The 18842-nt window shown below is 32.5% G+C and overlaps 1 protein-coding gene and 1 pseudogene across 1 annotated transcript; both read right to left on the reverse strand.

The window, feature by feature from the left end:
* Positions 1 to 9484: 9484 nt before the first annotated feature.
* On the reverse strand, positions 9485 to 10507 carry LOC125851901 (ervatamin-B-like). The gene is made up of 4 exons (XM_049531645.1): positions 10441 to 10507; positions 10074 to 10345; positions 9782 to 9919; positions 9485 to 9694 (listed from the first exon to the last, which is right to left on the reverse strand). Exons 1-4 carry the CDS (start codon positions 10505 to 10507, stop codon positions 9485 to 9487), a joined length of 687 nt encoding a protein of 228 aa, XP_049387602.1.
* A 306-nt stretch (positions 10508 to 10813) lies between these two features.
* LOC125851902 (uncharacterized protein At2g37660, chloroplastic-like) lies at positions 10814 to 11493 on the reverse strand (annotated as a pseudogene).
* Between the last annotated feature and the right edge of the window lie 7349 nt (positions 11494 to 18842).

Consider the following 18842-nt stretch of genomic DNA (forward strand, 5'->3'; position numbering starts at 1 on the left):
GAGTCCAACGGTACAACACCATCTGATTTCTTAAAAGTATCCATGAAGTCTAAAGCAATGAAAGCACCAACTGGAATAATTTTCAATCCAAATAACGAAACAGTAGCAACACTTAGATTGATTGGTCAAGAAGAACAATTACAGTAGTGAAATTTGGTAGTTCAACTCTCAAGGAGCAACAATTGCAGTATGAAAAATACTAAAAAATAAGATAGAAAGATGTGAGAGAACTTAGAAGAAATAAGATGAGAATTAAGAAAATGTTGCTATCATTCTTTTCCCCCACTACTCTGTCATACTCCTGCATATAACAACTTTTCTCACGTACTTGTCCTTGCATTAGTCTAGGATATAGTCTTGTAGCTTTTTGTTGGGCTGTTTAATTCATTGGCTTTTCCTAATTGTCTCAGGCCCATTCTCAATTTCCCTACTGACTTAGGTTGGCTGATCCATAACACCAATTCATTATACCGTACACCTAAGTAAAATGTTGTTCAAAATGGTTATATTTTATACTTTGGGCGCCCTTGACACAATAAGTTAGTGTGGCTCAGCGGTCGGAGGCTCTCTCATGAAGCCCAAATGCACAGGTTCGAATCCCTGCAGCGCACTTATCTTTATAATCATTTAAATAGCTCATATTTAATTATTCCTTTAATTGTCTAAGGTAATTAAAGGACTTTCTAAATAATAGTTAGTAAATTTCTTAGAAATCTATTAATGAATTTGATTTTTTATTTCTTTTCATCAAAGTTTGAAATAAAACTTAAACGTAATTATTTAATTTATAGTTAATAAGCAAATTCTAACATTTGTACAACACTGTTAAAAATGAACAAAAGAAGACCTCGTTTGATTTTGCTTCCATTTTTCATGTCTCGGTATTGTTGTCGTCACCAGAGATTAGTGTAACTTTGAAACGTAAAAATGATTTCATTTTCAGTTGAACGCTCCCCCGCCCCCCCNCCTCCCTTTTTTTTTTTTTAACTTTGTTCATTTACTTCATATTATTGGGCCACACCTACCCTTTCTAGTTAACAAAAGTATCCATGTGTGTGTTAAATGTCACATGGATGCCAAATGTACATGCCAAACAGACCCCACATCCACATAGACGACTACGGAAAAGGGTCAAAACTACCCTTAAACTATTTGAAATAGCTTAAATATACCCTTAAACTATATTTCGGCTAAAAATGTAATTCCCGTCTAACTATTGGACCACACTTGCCCTTTTGTTTAACAAAAACATCCATGTGTGTGCTAAAATGCCACATGGACTCCACATGTGCACGCCAAACACACCCCACCTCCACATAGACGACTTAAAGCCCTAATTTCACTCTTTTCCCCCTCATTTCATCATTTCATTATTTGGGTATATCTATATGAATATACAATATACATTGACTCAATTCAATTCCATTTTATTTCGATACTAATATGTTGTACTTTGAAGATCACAACTTAAACAAAATTCAAATTATTTCTGCTATCTAATCCTTAAATCATCTATATATTGAATGTTTCTTTAACATTCCACAAAATCTAAAACTTCCTCAACAATCATTTAGAGCATCTTCTGGGGTACGGACCACAAAAGCTCAAAATTTGAACAAAAATAGGGTAATTGGTAAAAAAAAATAAAAATCAGAAATCTATAAAGATTTACTAGGTCTTCATTGATGTAGTAGCATATGTCCAGCATATCTTCATCATCTTCATCAAGAGAGTCCTCACCCAAATCAAGCATATTGTCTTCCTCATCTTCATCAAGAGAATCCTCGCCCAAATCAATTATATTTGACACTAAGGCCCTTGACTCATTCTTCTTTGCAATCACACATTTAGGCACAAATACGGGAGCTTTTGGACTTATTTGCTATTCAAAGTAGGTGGTGAGACCTGTTTTTCTTGGATCAAATCGTTGTCATTCTCGGTTAACTTTACTTGCTTTCCAGTAGTCTTCGATAAAGTATCAAAGATATTCGAACATAATAAGTCTCTTGAGGCATTACTCATATCTTGCCTCTTCTCATTGTCATGAAAATTTCCAGTTAAACCCTTTTCACTACATAGAGAATTATTTTGACTAGTCGGGGAAAGCCTTCGATTACTAGTTGAATTTTTGTGTGCACCCAGTGTCCACTTTTTAGTTGAATTATTGGTTTCAACTTGCAAAACATGCTGCCCAGAATTTTCAGCATCTTCAACATCATATGTATCCATTAGTTTGTGTCCTGAATCCATTATTTTTTTGCCTGAACTAACTCGCGGTGCATCAACCCCAACTCTTGGCGTTCCCCTTTTGTTTTTGGTATTTATTTGAACACCAATATTACTCATAACAACATCCATTGAGTGTGCACGATTTTGCTTAGAAGTGACAACAACCAATTGTCGATCTAAAGAAGTAGCTTTACTTTGATCGACATCTACAACCTTTCTTTTTTCATTTAGTATTTCTCTTGCATCACCTTGATACTTTTCACTATCGATAGTACCTTTTGAAGAAACTTCAATGGTATCATCAGTTTGTTTGTTATTTTGATTTTTTTTTTGAGATAAAATGACATCTATCTTCATCATGACCTTGGTGCTTATAATAATTGCAATACAAAGGTAGATTATCATATACAATCTCTTGAAAAACCTCGATCAACTTACCAGATTTTCCATCCACAAACTGCAATCTTATACGATTTGGAAGCTTTGACATTAGATCAAGTATAACTTTGACCCTAGCTATGCCTGTGCTAGGTCTTGACTTGATTTGTGTAGCTTTATCTATAGCTAATGGTTTCCCAACTGCCGATGCTATAGACAACAGAGACTTCTTTGCAAATAAATCTGGAAATAAGTTCGGTAAAGAAATCCAAACCACAGCTAACGTCGTTTCCTTCTTAGGATTATATCCAATGGACCATAGAAAAACCCTACATTGGTGCTCCTTCCCATTGTAGAGAAGATAATTAACTGAGCGAGATAAAGCTACCACATAATCTTCATATTGATCAAATCTCAACAAAATTTGTCTTGGAGCAAGTAAGCCAATTAAACAATTGCCCTTGGTACCAAGATGTTTCGGTAAAATTGACCTTAATACCTTCAAATCTGGTGCACCATGGATAGTTTAAACACCACTGTTTGATGCAATCCCTCTTCAATCATAAAGTCTTCTCTTTCCTCCATTAAAAACGTGATAGTAGGTTCTCCATGCATTATTTCGATTGATTTTGCGATTGTTTTTGAGTTAATTAGGGCAGATTGTTTAGGATTTATAGTATTGGAATTGAAAAGGGTGGCTTATGTGGTGGTTTGGGGAGGTGGGGCGGGCTGGACAGCCTTGAAAGAAGGCTGTACAGTGGTCGTAGAAGCCATGAGAGTGCGCAGCTACTGGCTAGGAAGGAAACCCTAGGTCAGCTGTTTGAGGAGGGTCAAAGGAACGTGGTTGAATTTGTTTGTTATCTGTTAGTTTTATTTTAGTTGTCATGGATGATGGAATCCTTTGCCATTATTTATATATATATATATATATATATATATATATAAAGTTTACAAAAGGTGTTTGGATGACCCCATTGGGGTACTCTGGCTCCACCCTTGTTTAATTATGATTTTTGCTGAAAAGTTGTGATTCTAAAGTTGAACAACATCTTGTACATATGAAATAGTGGAACGGATAGGATTGAACTTATAATTAACTCTACTTCACTTTTTCGTGAAAAGAAGTGATTTGTTGATTAGACACAAATATTATCTAACCAAACAGAAATACCATTTGCTTATTCATTTTTTTAACAATGTTCATCCTTTATTTCTCTCTTCTGCAATCATCATAGATTAAGACCACAAGAAATCGCCTTCGAATTGTTGTCTTACTTTGTTGACTCATCCTTAGGAACATGCATTCCTATGTTTCTTTTTGTATCTTCATCTTGTATAGTAGAGTATACAAATTTTAAGTAAAGTATCCTATATTTTAATGGTAGTCATCTTCTTTCCATTTTGTGCAATTGATCCCATTAGATCAAGAAAATGGCTAGATTTGTAATGGAGAAATTTTACTTAGGAGAAAATGGAAAAAAGATGTTGTGAAGTTATGAAACTTTTTGTTGTTGTTGTTGTGGTGAGTATAAATAGAGAGGAACAAATGATGGTTAGGTAAACAAAATATAATGAGTACAGTTAAAAGGAAAATATGCTAAAATTATATGTTTGGCTTGGAATAACACACTACTAAAGAACTGCCAAAAAACGACCGACAGAAAAGCGATGGACTGCGTCGCTCCAAAAAGCGACAACATTTGCCACACTGTCCGTCACTTTTTAATAAAAATAGTTATTTTACAAAAAGTGACGGACGGCATCTCTTAGTCCGTCGCTTTTTTTGTGGATTTTTGTGCTAAATATATATATATAATTAATAATTATTTATTTAAAATATATATAGACGCCGTCCATAGCTTTTTAATAAAAATAATTATTTATAAATTAAATAATAACCACGCTGTCCGTTGTTTTTAATTTATTTTGTTTTATTAATTAGTTTTTTTAAAAAGCGACAGCCGACATCTCTTAGTCTGTCGCTTTTTGGTCAAAATATCTAGTCAAACATTTTTAAAAAGCGAAGGACAACGTTTCTTAGTCCGTCGCTTTTTAGTCAAAATTTTGGTCAAATATTTTTAAAAAAGTGATGGACAAAGAGACGTTGTCCGTTACTTTTTTAAAATTATGTTGAACCAAAAAACGAGTTTTTCCTCCATTTTCCCATCTCTTTTCTCTCCCTTTTCTCTAAAACCAAATTTGTTGCGCTGCTTCCCGACGCTGCCGTCGCCCTTCTCTCCTTGAGAATTAGTTCCGTCGGCATCGCCACCCGTCGTCCCCACTGCCTCTCTTCCTTAGCATGTTAAGGTTAGGGTTTAATTTTGGTTTTTTTCAATTCTAGTAATATTTGATTTGTTATAAACTAGTATATTGTTTTAGTTTGATGAATTGTGTTATTCAATTGTTAATTTGTAAATTTGATTATTGTTAGTTAGGTAGAGAATTGAGGATTTTTTATTAGGGTTTCCTTCTAAATTGTTTTTTTTATTTTAAAAATATGATTGTGAATTGAGTATTAGAAGATAGAACTAACAAATAATTAGAAGTTAGAAGTTATAAAGTTGGAAGTTAGATTAGTTGCATTTTCCAACTTTGAAATTCTTGAATTTAGTAAGTTTGACAGTTGAAGTTAGAAAAACATTGAATTGTATATGAAAGTTAGATTACTTTGAAGTTAGAAAAATATTGGATAGTATATGAAAGTTGAAATTAGATTAGTTGAATTTTCCAACTTAGAAGTTCTTGAATTTCGTAAGTTTGGAAGTTGAAGTTAGAAAAATTGGGGATTTTTAAATATGATTGTAAATTAAGTATTAGAAGTTAGAACTAACAACTAATTAGAAGCTAGAAGTTAGAGATTAGTTGAATTTTTCAATTTGCCATTGTATTTGTGCTTATATGTATTACTCCATTGTTGTTGAAAATTGGGTTACTTGAACTATATTCTTGAACTTGGAAATTCTTGAAGTTAGAAATTTTAGAAATTAGATACGAACTTGAATTTTTGTAGGATTTTAGAACTTTAATTAGGTTGTGAACTTTAGAAATCTTGAATTATTGTAGGATTTTAGAACTTTAGGTTGTGAACTTTAGAAATCTTGAATTATTGTAGGATTTTAGAACGTAAAGCTGTGAACTTTAGAGAACTTAAATTTTTGTAGGATTTTAGAACTTTATAAGATTGGGAGCGTTAGAAATCTTGAATTATTGTAGGATTTTAGAACTTTAAATTGTGAACTATAGAGAACTTGAATTTTTGTAAGATTTTAGAACTTTAGGTTGTGAAATGTTAGAAATCTTGAATTATTGTAGAATTTTAGAACTTTAAGTTATGAATTTTAGAAAACTTGAATTTTTGTAGGATTTTAGAACTTTAAGTTGTGAACTTTAGAGAACTTGAATTATTGTAAGATTTTAGAACTTTAGGTTGTGAACTTTAGAAACCTTGAATTATTTTAGGATTTTAGAACTTTAGGTTGTGAACTTTAGAAATCTTGAATTATTGTGGGATTTTAGAACTTTAAGTTGCGAACTTTAGAAATTTTGAATAATTGTAGGATTTTAAACTTTAGATGTGAACTTTAGAAATCTTGATTTATAAAATTTCTGAACCAATTATTAGGTTGAACTTTAGAAATCTTGATAAAATATAGTCTTTATGAACTATTTGTAATTTTGAAATGAATTTTGAAAAACTTTATACGTCTTTAAATTGTGATTTATATATTTTTGAATGTTAATTTAAGTTTGTTGTTTTATATTTTGTGTAGCTTCTTTATAATGTTTTGTGTTTGATTAGGGCTGAATTGAATTGAATTGAATTGTTATTGCAGGTGGGGAGCAGAAATTGGCAGTTTCTGCTGACAAAAAAATTGCAGAAAAAGTGACGAACAGGGTGGTTTTGTCCGTCGCTTTTCTGGATTTTATTTTTTTAAAAACCCAGAAAAGCGACGTACAGGGTCCTTTAGTCCGTCGCTTGTTTTAATTTTTTTTTTAAAACCCAGAAAAGCGACGGACAAGGTCCTTTAGTTCGTCACTTTTATGGATTTTTCAAATTTTTATTTCCAAAAAAGCGACTGACGGAGTCTCATTGTCCATCGCTTTTCAAGATTCTAAAAAAATTAAAAAATAATTAAAGCGACGGCGTCGCATTCTTTAAAAAAAATATATTTTTTTTTAAAAAATCGCTTTTGGAAAAAGCGACGAGATTGACTGCGTCGCTTTTGGCCAAAAAAGCGACGCTCTTTTTGGCAGTTTTTTTAGTAGTGACATAAGGTGCAGCTTCATGTTCCATGAGAAGAGGTGAAATGATGTGTTTATTGCTGGACATGGTTGGGTTAGGTCTCTAATCAAGATTTCCCGAACCGGAGCTGCTTTTTGAAGATAAGGTATGAAGTCTAATTGGCGTAGTTGGATGTGATGCTGCCGTAAGAATCAACTATACGGACCTTGAGAAATTTGATTGGCGTAGAGGTTTTAATCTCACTTGGCCTACTTTCACGGCCGGCTCATGTCAGGATGAGTTGGTGCACTACCACCTGCAGCATCATCAATCTGTCAAATCTACACTCACCTCAACTGAGATGAAGAGATTTGTGGTGCATTCCTCTCCTTAATAAGATGCTAAAGGCTAAAACCGATGGGGCGAGAGAGGTTGCTCCTCAATAAATTGAAGTTTTGCTAAATGGTGTAGGATAGCTTAAGAGTATTTTATATTGTTTTATGCATGATGATGATGATCTTTCCTTAATTATTGATTATAATGATACGAAAAGTAGGATATTTCAGACTTTTCTGTTTCAGTTTTCAAGACTCATTGACATAGCTTAAGAGAAGATTCTATTTTGATTTACTAAAAGGTGTGTTAGTCTGACATAGCTTAGTTAAGGGCCTTAGTTTATGGCGCTTCACATACACTAAATTTATCAAACAATCTTTATATTATTACATAATTGGCAGGTTATACAATTGACAAAATCAAAAGAGGATGCCTTAAATGTGAAACAATTAGAAACACAACGACATTTGGTACTATTAATTTAGAGTCTTCTATTTGTGTTATTTGGGTAGACATTCTTAAAAGAGGGGAAGAGATCTGCATAAAGTTTATGCGAGTTCTAATTCTTCACTCTTTGGATATATCTAATCTCATATTTGCAGGTTTTGGATTTGTAGCATTTATAATATGTCTCTCTCAACTTCACTAGATTTCTGTTCTTTTCATTTGTTGTAGCTTATATATGTCCCCTTTAATTATCAAAAGTTATTCCTCCTTGTTCGACCTCAACAGTTGTTCATTCACCTCATCATATAATGGGAATAAGTTCACCTGTGAATTGTCTTCTATAAGTATTTCCTCTGTCGAGTAATCACGATAGTTAGATCCTCTTTCAAACTCTTCGATGTTCTTACCATGTTAAATGTTCAAAGTTGGTCTCAGGGTAAGCAAAAAACAAAGACAGCTTAAGCGACTCATACACTTGTTATTGAGGAAAAAAAAACATATTGCTCCTCAACCTTGAACCACGACAAAAGCAATAACTAAAAAGAGAAGTTCATCTATAGTGCTTTCAGAAAAAAAAATCACTTCTCACTGTGATATATTTATCCAGTTACACCATCAATACAAACACTTTTTATTAACTCCAACATGAAAGCTTGTTTCCATATTTCCTTTCTCAGCACAACTAATAGCAAGGGTGATTGAATCTTTCTCATCAACCTTTTCTCGCATTATATACATCAGTTTGTAGCTTTCTTTCCATTCCAAGTTTTCCGCTTAAGTTAATTTCCCCCCTCTGTTCCTACTTTTTTTTTTTTTATTTGTTTGTATTTTCGTTATATGACTTTTCTTTAACAGATTTGAAAAAAAAAAAAAATCAGACATAATACTTGCAAGGTGATTAGAGAAACAAGAGCAGATCGAAGATTGTGAACACTAACGGAGAAGTGGAGAAAGATGTTCTCTAGCATTCCAAGGGGTACCACTTTATTAAATTGTCTTTTAGAATACTTTTGTGCGATCGCTAGATTTGGATAATCTCCATGATTAATTCTAACAGTAGGTAGTAAATATTGTATCTTTCTCTTTGGTAAAATGTTTCATAAGTACAACATTGGTTTAATCACTCTACTTGGATAAATTCTATTATAAAATTAAGGATGTGTGCTGTGCCTTTTTGCAAGCTAATACGATACTACTAGCATCCACTTGTTATAATGTCTCTCTACTTCTAAACTTGGAAAGTATAATCCAGTACGACGTTAAGTTCAATGATCTCCAAGAAATTTGTTGTTTTGTGAAGAGGAAATCTACAGCCATATCTTCCTACAATGTGAGTCTGGTCACTATTTTGTCGTTCCCTTTAAGGTATTAAGGGAGTTGCTGACCAGTTCCAGTTGGAGTGTTGAAAGGTAAAAGAAAACTAGCAATAAAGATCTGGAAAATGGTACATGTTTGAGTTTGTTGGGTATTATGGCAGGATAGGGATGCTTATGGGTTTTGGCTTCTTGGTGTATGCTACAGGATGTAAAAGATAAAAAACAAGTTGATAGATTTCATAGATTACTACAAGGATGAAGAATTGTACCGAAAGAATTCCTTCTTCTTCTTTTTTTTGTATAAAAGGATCTCTAACTTTGTAATGTTCTAGCACCATACTAAGAGTCCATGCAAAACGTTTGGTGCAATTATGTGAGATGCAAACACACGACACATATATAAAGACAAGAAATTTATCGTTGCAAAGTCATAATTTTCAAGAAACAATAGCAACAGTAGCAAAAACAACATTAAAGAAATACAAGTTGATCCAGTTAGTTGAACGTCAAAGCATAGCCCCAGCTACGAATAAGTACTATCTACTCACGAAACTATCTATTCATCAAGCACGGGAAAAGACAAGCGTGTAACGAGGCTTCTCTTAACCCGAGCATAACCCCAATAACCCCAGTTGACTCCCCAACTATTTTTGATCAAATAATACTCCACGCCATTCTCAACACCAAAACCAACGATTAATACTGCATGGCGCCCTCCAGTTGGAAAGTAAATGTCAGGTTCTTCTGTATGACCCATGTAAATATCCTATCAAAAAAATGAATTTAGAAATAAAAAAAGATATGAATTAACAAGCACAAGAAACAAGAAGTTGATCAGTGAAAGAAATTTTACCTTTCCTGAATGCTTCTGAAAGCTCTCCAATAAGTCTACGGCTCCACAAATGGGTTGCTTCCGGATTAACTCTTCAATTCCTTTTTTATCCAAACCAAGATCCTTAACCCTTTTAAACTTTTTGATTTTGGTTTTTTCCTGTACTAATTAAAACATGTAACATAAACCAACAAATGTATTTATTAAAATGTATTTTTCTATTACTACTATATATAGTATATATATATATATATATATATATATATATATATATATATATGTTGCAAAATATATTGAACCAAAAAAGAGTTACCTCATTAGGTAGCCTACGACAGGTAGTCCTCCTGGCCATATAAGGATATGAGCTATCCGAATAAACACCTTCTTCGATTGCAAATTGAAAGTATTTATTGTAATGACACGTATAACATCCCGTTCTTTCATGGTATCGAACAGTGTCTGGCGCTGGCTTTACACTATACAAGCAATCAACAACATGTTGTTTTGACAACAGTTTCAGCTTTTTCGACTTAATGTAGTATATGGCAGTAATGGCTTCCGCCGCAACAAATGCCCAACATGCCCCTTTTAATGAACAAAATAATCACACAAAACAAAACTTGTAAGATAATGAACAAAATGTATCAAAGGAAAATGCAAGTGTTAATTTATCAACTTACAGCATTCCCCCTGATCCTCCACAGCACACAAACATTCTTTTCCCAGCCAAGACCAATTAAACTGCATAACCAGCTATTCATTAGGAGATAAAATGATACTGGGTTTATCAAGCAATACATTACCAAAACATATTATAGGTTTAATTATCATATATGACACAATTATACTAAAATTGTGTAATAAGTAATCTTGGTATTGGTAATAAGAGAATAAACCAATCTCTCAATTAATGACTACAACAATAACAGCTAATTAAGCACTTGTCAACTATTTCCTCCTTTGTAGCCAAAGAATATAACAGAAAGACCATAAACTCTCACACCACAAAGCAAGAGAAAAGGAGAAATGTTTTCCTAACTAGTAAATAAATCCTTAGTTGGGAGTGCCAGTTCCCTCAGGTTTTGAGGCCAGATCAAATGCCTTCAATTTTTCTTCCTCATACTGCAGTGCCTGAATGCAGACTTCTGCAACATCAGCCCTAGCAACAGTTTTAGTTTCTGTCTCGAGAAGTTCATCGTCCTTTCCAACAAGTAGTTCCCTTATACCACCTTCTTTATCTTGTATATGGAATTCCAGAGTCATCTAAATATTGCGCAGCCTTTCTCTTCCAAATCAATATAGTCCCATTCCCCAAACTGTTCAAGGGGTGGTTAGGATTTGTCCTTCCCATTGACCCAACTAGCACGATCTGCTTCACATCAGCCAGCTTTAGCAGCATCTATTTGGTTCTTTTGGCCAATACAGTATACCTGTTCAGGATTTGCCCCATCCTCAAAATAGAATTCAGGTCTTCCACCTTTTGTTGGATCAAACCCGTGTTTCATTTTTGGAACAGCACTTGTGATGCTACCTTGTATAGCAGGAACGAGACTCTCGGTATTCCTGATATCACCACTATAAACATCATCTGCACCACCAATTTTTTGTTTGTTTCCTCTGTTCTAACCAATCCTCTAGCTGTATAATTAATTCCCTGACCTCTCCTTCAACTTATAGACAATTGATCCACCAGCACCAGTAACAAGAACAGTGCTTGTGTTCAAATCAGCCATGGCCAACACTGATAATCTACTGAATTTCTGGTTTTTATTTGGACTGGTAATTATAAGCGAATAAACCAAACTCGGAATTAATGACTACAACTAATTAAGCACTTGTCAACTATTTCCTCTTTTGTAGCCAAAGAATATACACAGAAATTGAATCAAGAGAGACCATATACTCTCACACCACAAAGCAAGAGAAAAGGAGAAATGTTTTCCTAATTAACTAGTCAACTTAGTAACTAACAGAATTTTCCCAACTCCATTATTTAACTTCTATTATAGCAAAGAGCCTTTTCCTTACTGCAATTTGAGATTTTTTAACAAGATATGCTATAAGTACATGACTAGCTAGCTAACATACATGACTACAAATGAAATGAATACAACAGTTAAAAGAACATAAGGAGAATTACATCCGTGTCCTTGAAGAATTCAGCTAAACACAGGCGTGGATCTTCAGGCGATGATAAACTTGGCCGTGAAACAGTAACCTGCTCCACTGGTAACTTGCTATAATCCGGTATGCTTGACATTCTGGGATAGTGGAACTATACGAAAAAAATAGATTGATATTAATGAGTTTTAAACTCACATCAAAAAAATTATTTTTAAGCTAGTCATGGAATACATTCACTCTTTTAGTTCTCATACTCAACCATAATTGACCCTAAACTTACAGCCTTTTTCAACATCACTGCTGTACCATTTATTCAACAGATCTAGAGGGAAGAAAAAAAACTCCAACAATCTTCAAAGTTCAGAGTTCAAATCTGTCTACTCTGTTTTACTTAAAGAAAATCTTAACTGACAAAAGGCATATATTTACGGGTCTTAAATCACGTAAAGAAAACATTTTTTTTGGTCAGTTCGGTAAAATCTTCCCTTTTTGCTCATATACAAACATTAACACATTCTTTCACCAAAAATCTTCACTTTTTTCTCGTACACACAGTCATTAACATTTTAAAATCTTCACTTTCCAGCAATAACAGGTTCAAAAGTTCAAATCTTTCACCACTGTTACATTATCTCGACCAATATTTAGCAGAAACATACAAGGAAGAAGAAAAAAAACTCACGTAGAAAGTTCAAGTCTTTCTACTCTATTTTGCATAAAGAAAATCTTAAATGACAAAAGGTATATATTTACGGGTCTTAAACTCACGTAAAGAAAACATTTTTTTAGTCCGTTTCGGTAAAATCTTCACTTTTTTCTCATACACACAGATCCATTAACATTTTAAAATCTTCACTTTCCAACAATAACGGGTTCAAAAGTTCAAATCTTTCACCACCATTACATTATTTCGACCAATATTTAACAGAAACATACAAGGAAGACAAAAAAAAACAGTAAATATAGGTTCAAAGTTCAAACCTTTAGTGAGTACAGTAAAAGGAAAACGCAAAAAGATCAATTTTTTTCTCTTTTTTAGGTTCACTATTTGCAAATAGAGTGGAAGTTAGTAATGAAAAATAATAAAAGGAAAGAAAGTGAACCTTTTCAATTTACACGTAGAAAATGAAGGTGTGTTTGTTGCAAGCTAATGCTGCTATGCCCTCTTTTTATGTGTTAAGTATATTTCATTGTTTAGGAAAGAAAAAAAAAACAACTACAAAAAGTTTTTAACTAAAAATAAGAATTACTTAATATTTAATTCAAACTTACGAAAGGTGTTAATATAAATACCTCAAAGATATGTTTTTACGTCATTAACGCAAAAGTATTCTTAAAAATAATGTAATATTTCCTCATAAAATGTTTAAGCCAATAATTTTGACATTAAGTTATATATATGGTTAGCGTAAGCGAACCTAGTCAAGCGGAGAAAAGAAAAGCACCTTCCTCGCGCATAGATGGACCATCTTTAGCGAAGTCCCTCCTTCCCAACCTCTCCTACAAGGCTACAACATCCATTTCGTCAAAGAAGGATGGAGCAGGCACACTGACTACTCTGATTGGGCGTGGATTGGGAAAAAGTAGCAGCTAAAGGAAGGCTAAAAGATACTGACAAAGAAGTAATTCAGAATTTATGTATTGTGAATTTTTTTTTACTACTATATATTAACTTAGGTGCGTTTTGATTATTTTATAAGTGTTTGCAGAGGTGGAGCTTATGTCGTTAATACGCGTTCAAAAACAAGTTATTAGTGTAAAATAATTTTTATATCATCAACGTTTTTCTTGCTATGGTATTTTGGGAAAATTTACGTGTATTTTAACTATTTTACGAATATTTGCAGAGGTGGAACCAGTTTAGTAATTATGCGTTCGATAAAAGTAATGCACACCGATAGTATTTAAAATAATTTTTTTGTTATTATTATTTTTTTTCTATGAAATATTCAAATTAATTTGCACACATTTTAACTATTTCATGGGATATCTACAATAAGGTAGCCAATATTGTTGTTACAACTTACAAGTTCCGCATATCCATTGGCTTAGGCTCAATTCTTGGATTTCTATATTTTATTTAATATTTATAGGTAATTAATTTAAAATTCAATAAGAACATAGTGTATAATTCATAACTCATAAACTAGAATACTTAATTTCTTGGGATTTGTATAATGCCACTAGCAAAACACAGGGTTACTTTTTGCATCAAGGTTTAGACAGTGATTTTTTTTTTTTACCTAGTACTATTATTTAATACTTGACAGTACTATTTTTTATCCGTAATGATAGGTTAATTACCATTTTAAAAATTAAACATTATTTAATTTTCAAGAAATATATATAATTACTTATTTATTATTATTGATGATTAGTGTATACAACTTGCAGGTCCTAACTCCTGTAATCATCATTTTTCACTAATACTTCGTTAGTGGCATGGTATTGAATTCATTGGTCGAGCTTTTTTAATAAAATAAAATAAATATTTATACCCTATTTTATAACGGAAACTTTGAATGCAGTGTTTCTACAATTCCCTTATTAACACCCAATAATTAATATTAAGTCGTCTTAGGTAATTTCATTCGGCTAAATTTACAATATACTAGATTTGGTTATTTCTTCAATTGCAAAATTTAGGCCAATCCTTGCAACTAAAAAAACCCATTCACATCAATACGTACGCGTCTCCTTCCTCACAGCAACAAGAGCGAGCCCTAGATGCTCCAAACGACACAGCCTTTTCCCTTATCCTTTCGTACTCGAACGAAGCCACATCATATACCTCAATTGTCCTTCTCTCAGAATCAGACGTCTCCCTTCAATCTTCCGTTGAGAAATCTGTTTCGTTTTGTACTGAATTCGTATCAAAGAATCGACCTGGTCCCTTGGAATTCTTTTGGATTTGAACCCTATTTTGTGTAAACACACGATTTCATCCGGAATTTAGGAGTAAAAGTTTACAAGTCTCCAGCGAAGTTCCGTCACCGTTGATGGCGTGAGTTAGTCGCCTTCAAGCTCGTCGTCTGCCCCAGAAAAGTAAACAATGCTCATTCACCTTTTACTGTTTTATTATTATCATTGTTAATTTGGTGCAGTAGAGAATTTAGCGGCTTGTTTGATTATATTTTTCAAGTCTGTTTTTCTCGGCTTATCTCTTATCTCATTTCAGGTTTTGCATTATGATGTTGCTCTTCTCCTGAACATAAAGCTTCTTACTTTCTCGTTACTTGCTTCCCAGATCCCGTATGCTAATAACTTAGGATTTGCTTGAATCTTGATATACATCTCTCAGTATATGTTTTATTGACCTAGATCAAATAATGAAAAAGTAATGCTTTCCCCTTAAATCTCCTTCACATTCACTTTTTTTAAGCACAGTTTAGTCTAAATCGATTTGCTGTTATTTATTTTTCCTTCTAATCTCTCTTTAAGTTAAGATATATCTTCATGCATATTTGTTTCACCTTGTGGTATTTTGACTCTAGTATAGTTTTGATCTCTTTAGTGATGGTATTAATAATGTGCTATGGCGTTGAACTTCTGGACTCATCTCATGTGCAGTTATTATTTCGATAAAGTTATTTGAACATAGTCGTTGCATTTAAGTTCTTTGTTCACCATGTTTGATTGAGTTCATGACGTTGCTGCCCTATTGGAATGTCGTACCGATCTCCTCTCTTGCTCAGGAGGATTTAGTCTCTGCCCCTCTCTTTATTCCTTCCCCTAAATGTCTTAAGTGCCATCTTGTTTTCTTTAGTTGAGAGTTGATACTTCTATGCGTGAAATGATCAATGATTAAGAGGGTGCTTGTGGTTTTAAGCTTTAACCTTTGAATGTGTTGTTTCTTTTTGTTGTTAGCTTTATTATCATTTTTTAAAGTATTTGAGATGTATCTAGTTTAAATTTTGTTTCATACTCCCTATGATTGAAACCTGGTTGCTCCTGTGTATCCATTTTTAGTCTCTGTTTTCAACTAAGGTTTGGTTCAAATTAGTCACTGATCACTCTTTAAGACAACTTTTTTTGTGTTTGAAAGATAACATAATGCATTTCATTTTTAATAAGACCACTGTATACTTTTTTCCTTTTTGCCATTATGTTGTTTTAAAATGTTTGTGTATTGGGTGTTGATTTTGCTCAATTTTGCATTTCTAAAAAATTCCATATCTGTCCTTGCATTCGATTTGAGTTATGAGAAGCCATTTTCCTGTCTAGCTAATGTACTGATGCATACATTTGCGTTCACTCTAATATGTCATATTGTTAGCATTCTTTCTTATGTGGTTAGTGTTTGGGCATTGATGTAATTTATTTTTTGCTTCAATGTTCCTTTCAATCATTCTAATATCTCTTTTATTTTCCTTGCATGTAACATCAATTCGAGTCCACTTTGGACTCCATCCTTGCATTTCTTTTGAGTTGGTTCCTTTCCGAGTCAGCTTCTTTGATGTCAAAATCAGGTTTGGAAAGCAAATATACAGGGATGGGAAGCAAGTAAACGGGAAATGGAATAGATATATAGGCTGTATACATCGGTATACATCTGATATACAGGAAAAGCAGCCGATATACAGCAACTGTATACAGATGATACAGGGACGAAAATTGGCAAAAATTCCAAAATTGCAGCTACAGCTTGGGCCAAATTTCAGTCCAGGTGAACAGTAACTGGATTTGGGCTCTAGAAATGAAATTTGGGCGAGGCCCAATAGCTTGTTTCTCCTTTAATTAAATTTTGTCATGTATCTTTGTTTGTTCTAATTAATTGATTTCAACTTTAGATTACCCTCTTTGTTATGATGATTCATTCCATTTTGAGTGATTTTATTTAATTAGCTTTCTTCACTAAGTCATTTTGACAAACTTTTATTTCTAAAATGCAGTTCAATCACTTTTAAGTTAATTTCTTTTTAAGTGATTTTAAAAAAAATGTCTTTATTTACTTTTTAATTATTTTTTAAAGTTAGTCAAGGCGAATCTTTTTCTAAGTATTTTTCTTAAACTATTTTATACTTAGAACATTTCAAAGGTTTACATTTTTGAGAAAATATATCCACTATTATAAAGAGGTGAATTCATAATATAATTAAATGATTAACTTCTTTAACCATATATAACCTATTACATTAGGTTCAAAAAAAAATCTTTCTTTCTTTAAAATTAGTACTAATTCTTGTGTTAAAGAGTGCACTTTCGGACCTATTAACCTATACATCGTGCTAGAGATGTTGGCGTCAATTGAACCCATGGATTATATGTTGCATCCTATATTACTATTTATTTCAACATATACATTTGGTTTAACTATATAAATTTTCTGTGATAAAAAGAGAATAAGGCAGCGTTTGACCATAAAAACTGTGAGCATCTAAAACAAATAATTTTTATTTTTAAAATGAACAATGAGTAAAACGTCTTCATCACTTATCAATTTAATATAATATACATATAAAAATGGTCACGCTGTAAAATTTTGATTTGAAATTCATTTACGATTTTAAACTTTTCGCCTGGGACTTTGTACCATCTTACTCTAATCAAATTAATATTTTGATTTTGTTGAACTTCTTTACGGAGTATATATTTTTAGTTTTATTGTGGGAATGGTTTTTCGGTAACTCTCTTGCTATATACAATTAAATAATTTTAGACGAATTAATAGTAGATAGTCTGCTGTTATCAACACTCGGATGTTATGTGAGAGAGACGGGCTAGTTCCATCTTGTGATCTTCTTCTCATTATTTTAGGAATATGAGTTATTCACATATAGTATCTTATTCTTTATTTTTACTACTACTACTACTTAGTTCTTTTATTTGCATTATTCATCTTGATTTTTCTGATTGTCATTTTTTTTTATAATCTTATGTTTTGATTAATTACACTTCTTTTGAGTCGATAGTCTATCAGAAATAACTTCTCTACTCTATGAAGATAGGAGTAAAATCTATTGTTTGTGTACATTCTACCCTTTTCACACTCCATTTATGAAATACAATGCTTATACTATTATTATTTTATGTTTGCATTGTGCAAAGCTGAGAACACAAAGAGAAATAATCAAACTGGCTATGAACAACCTCTGTATTCTGGTCCAATTTCTTTTTAACTGTCAAATTAAAAGACCAAAAAAAATCAGAAAGAACAATGCATGTTTTTAGGCTTTCATTAAAATGTGGATTACTTTCTCTATGCTGTAATTTATGTAGCATGTATATGGTAGTTATTTCACTGCTTTTAATTAATTACATGTTATCTCCTTAGCTTTTATCATACGTATTATTTATTGTTGTCAAAGTTTTCTTCTTGTTATGTTAGTATGACTATTTTATCCCTATATATTCGTTTTACATGATATTTGACATGTTTTATTTGAGTTTAGGGTTTATCAAAAAGAGTTTCGATACATTTGTTCTCAAGATAGAATAAGACTATGTACACATCACTCTAGCTAGAGTTGTTCAAAATCAAATCGAACTTGATAATCTTAATCAATAAAATGCTATAAGTTTAATATAGTGATAACCATTTAAATTTTACTCTTTGTCGAACTATCGATTCGATAACAGTTTTAAGATTTTTTTTTAATGGGTTAAACGATAACTGCTGAGTATAAATTTTGTATGTTCATTATGTTTTATTATACAAGTTATGAAAATAATGCATAATCAGTTGGTTGCTTTTGTATCAAATAAATAGTATGCCAGATATTTTCTTCTTGTAATTGATCTGCCTAACATTGTGTTATCTCCTGTATTCAGGTTAGTCAAAAATACAGAAACAAAAAAAAGATGAAATAGACAGAATGTTTTTAATCCGTGTCCACAGAAATCATTGTGTTTCCTTAAGAAATTTAATCCCCTCACTGTACCCAAGGTTGCAGATTAATTCCTCCCAAGATAAAACGGATTAACCTATTAGAGAAGTAGCGGTACCTTAAACTTCAAT

This window comes from Solanum stenotomum, unplaced genomic scaffold (assembly GCF_019186545.1).
Source record: "Solanum stenotomum isolate F172 unplaced genomic scaffold, ASM1918654v1 scaffold3043, whole genome shotgun sequence".
In the NCBI taxonomy this organism is placed as follows: domain Eukaryota; kingdom Viridiplantae; phylum Streptophyta; class Magnoliopsida; order Solanales; family Solanaceae; genus Solanum; species Solanum stenotomum.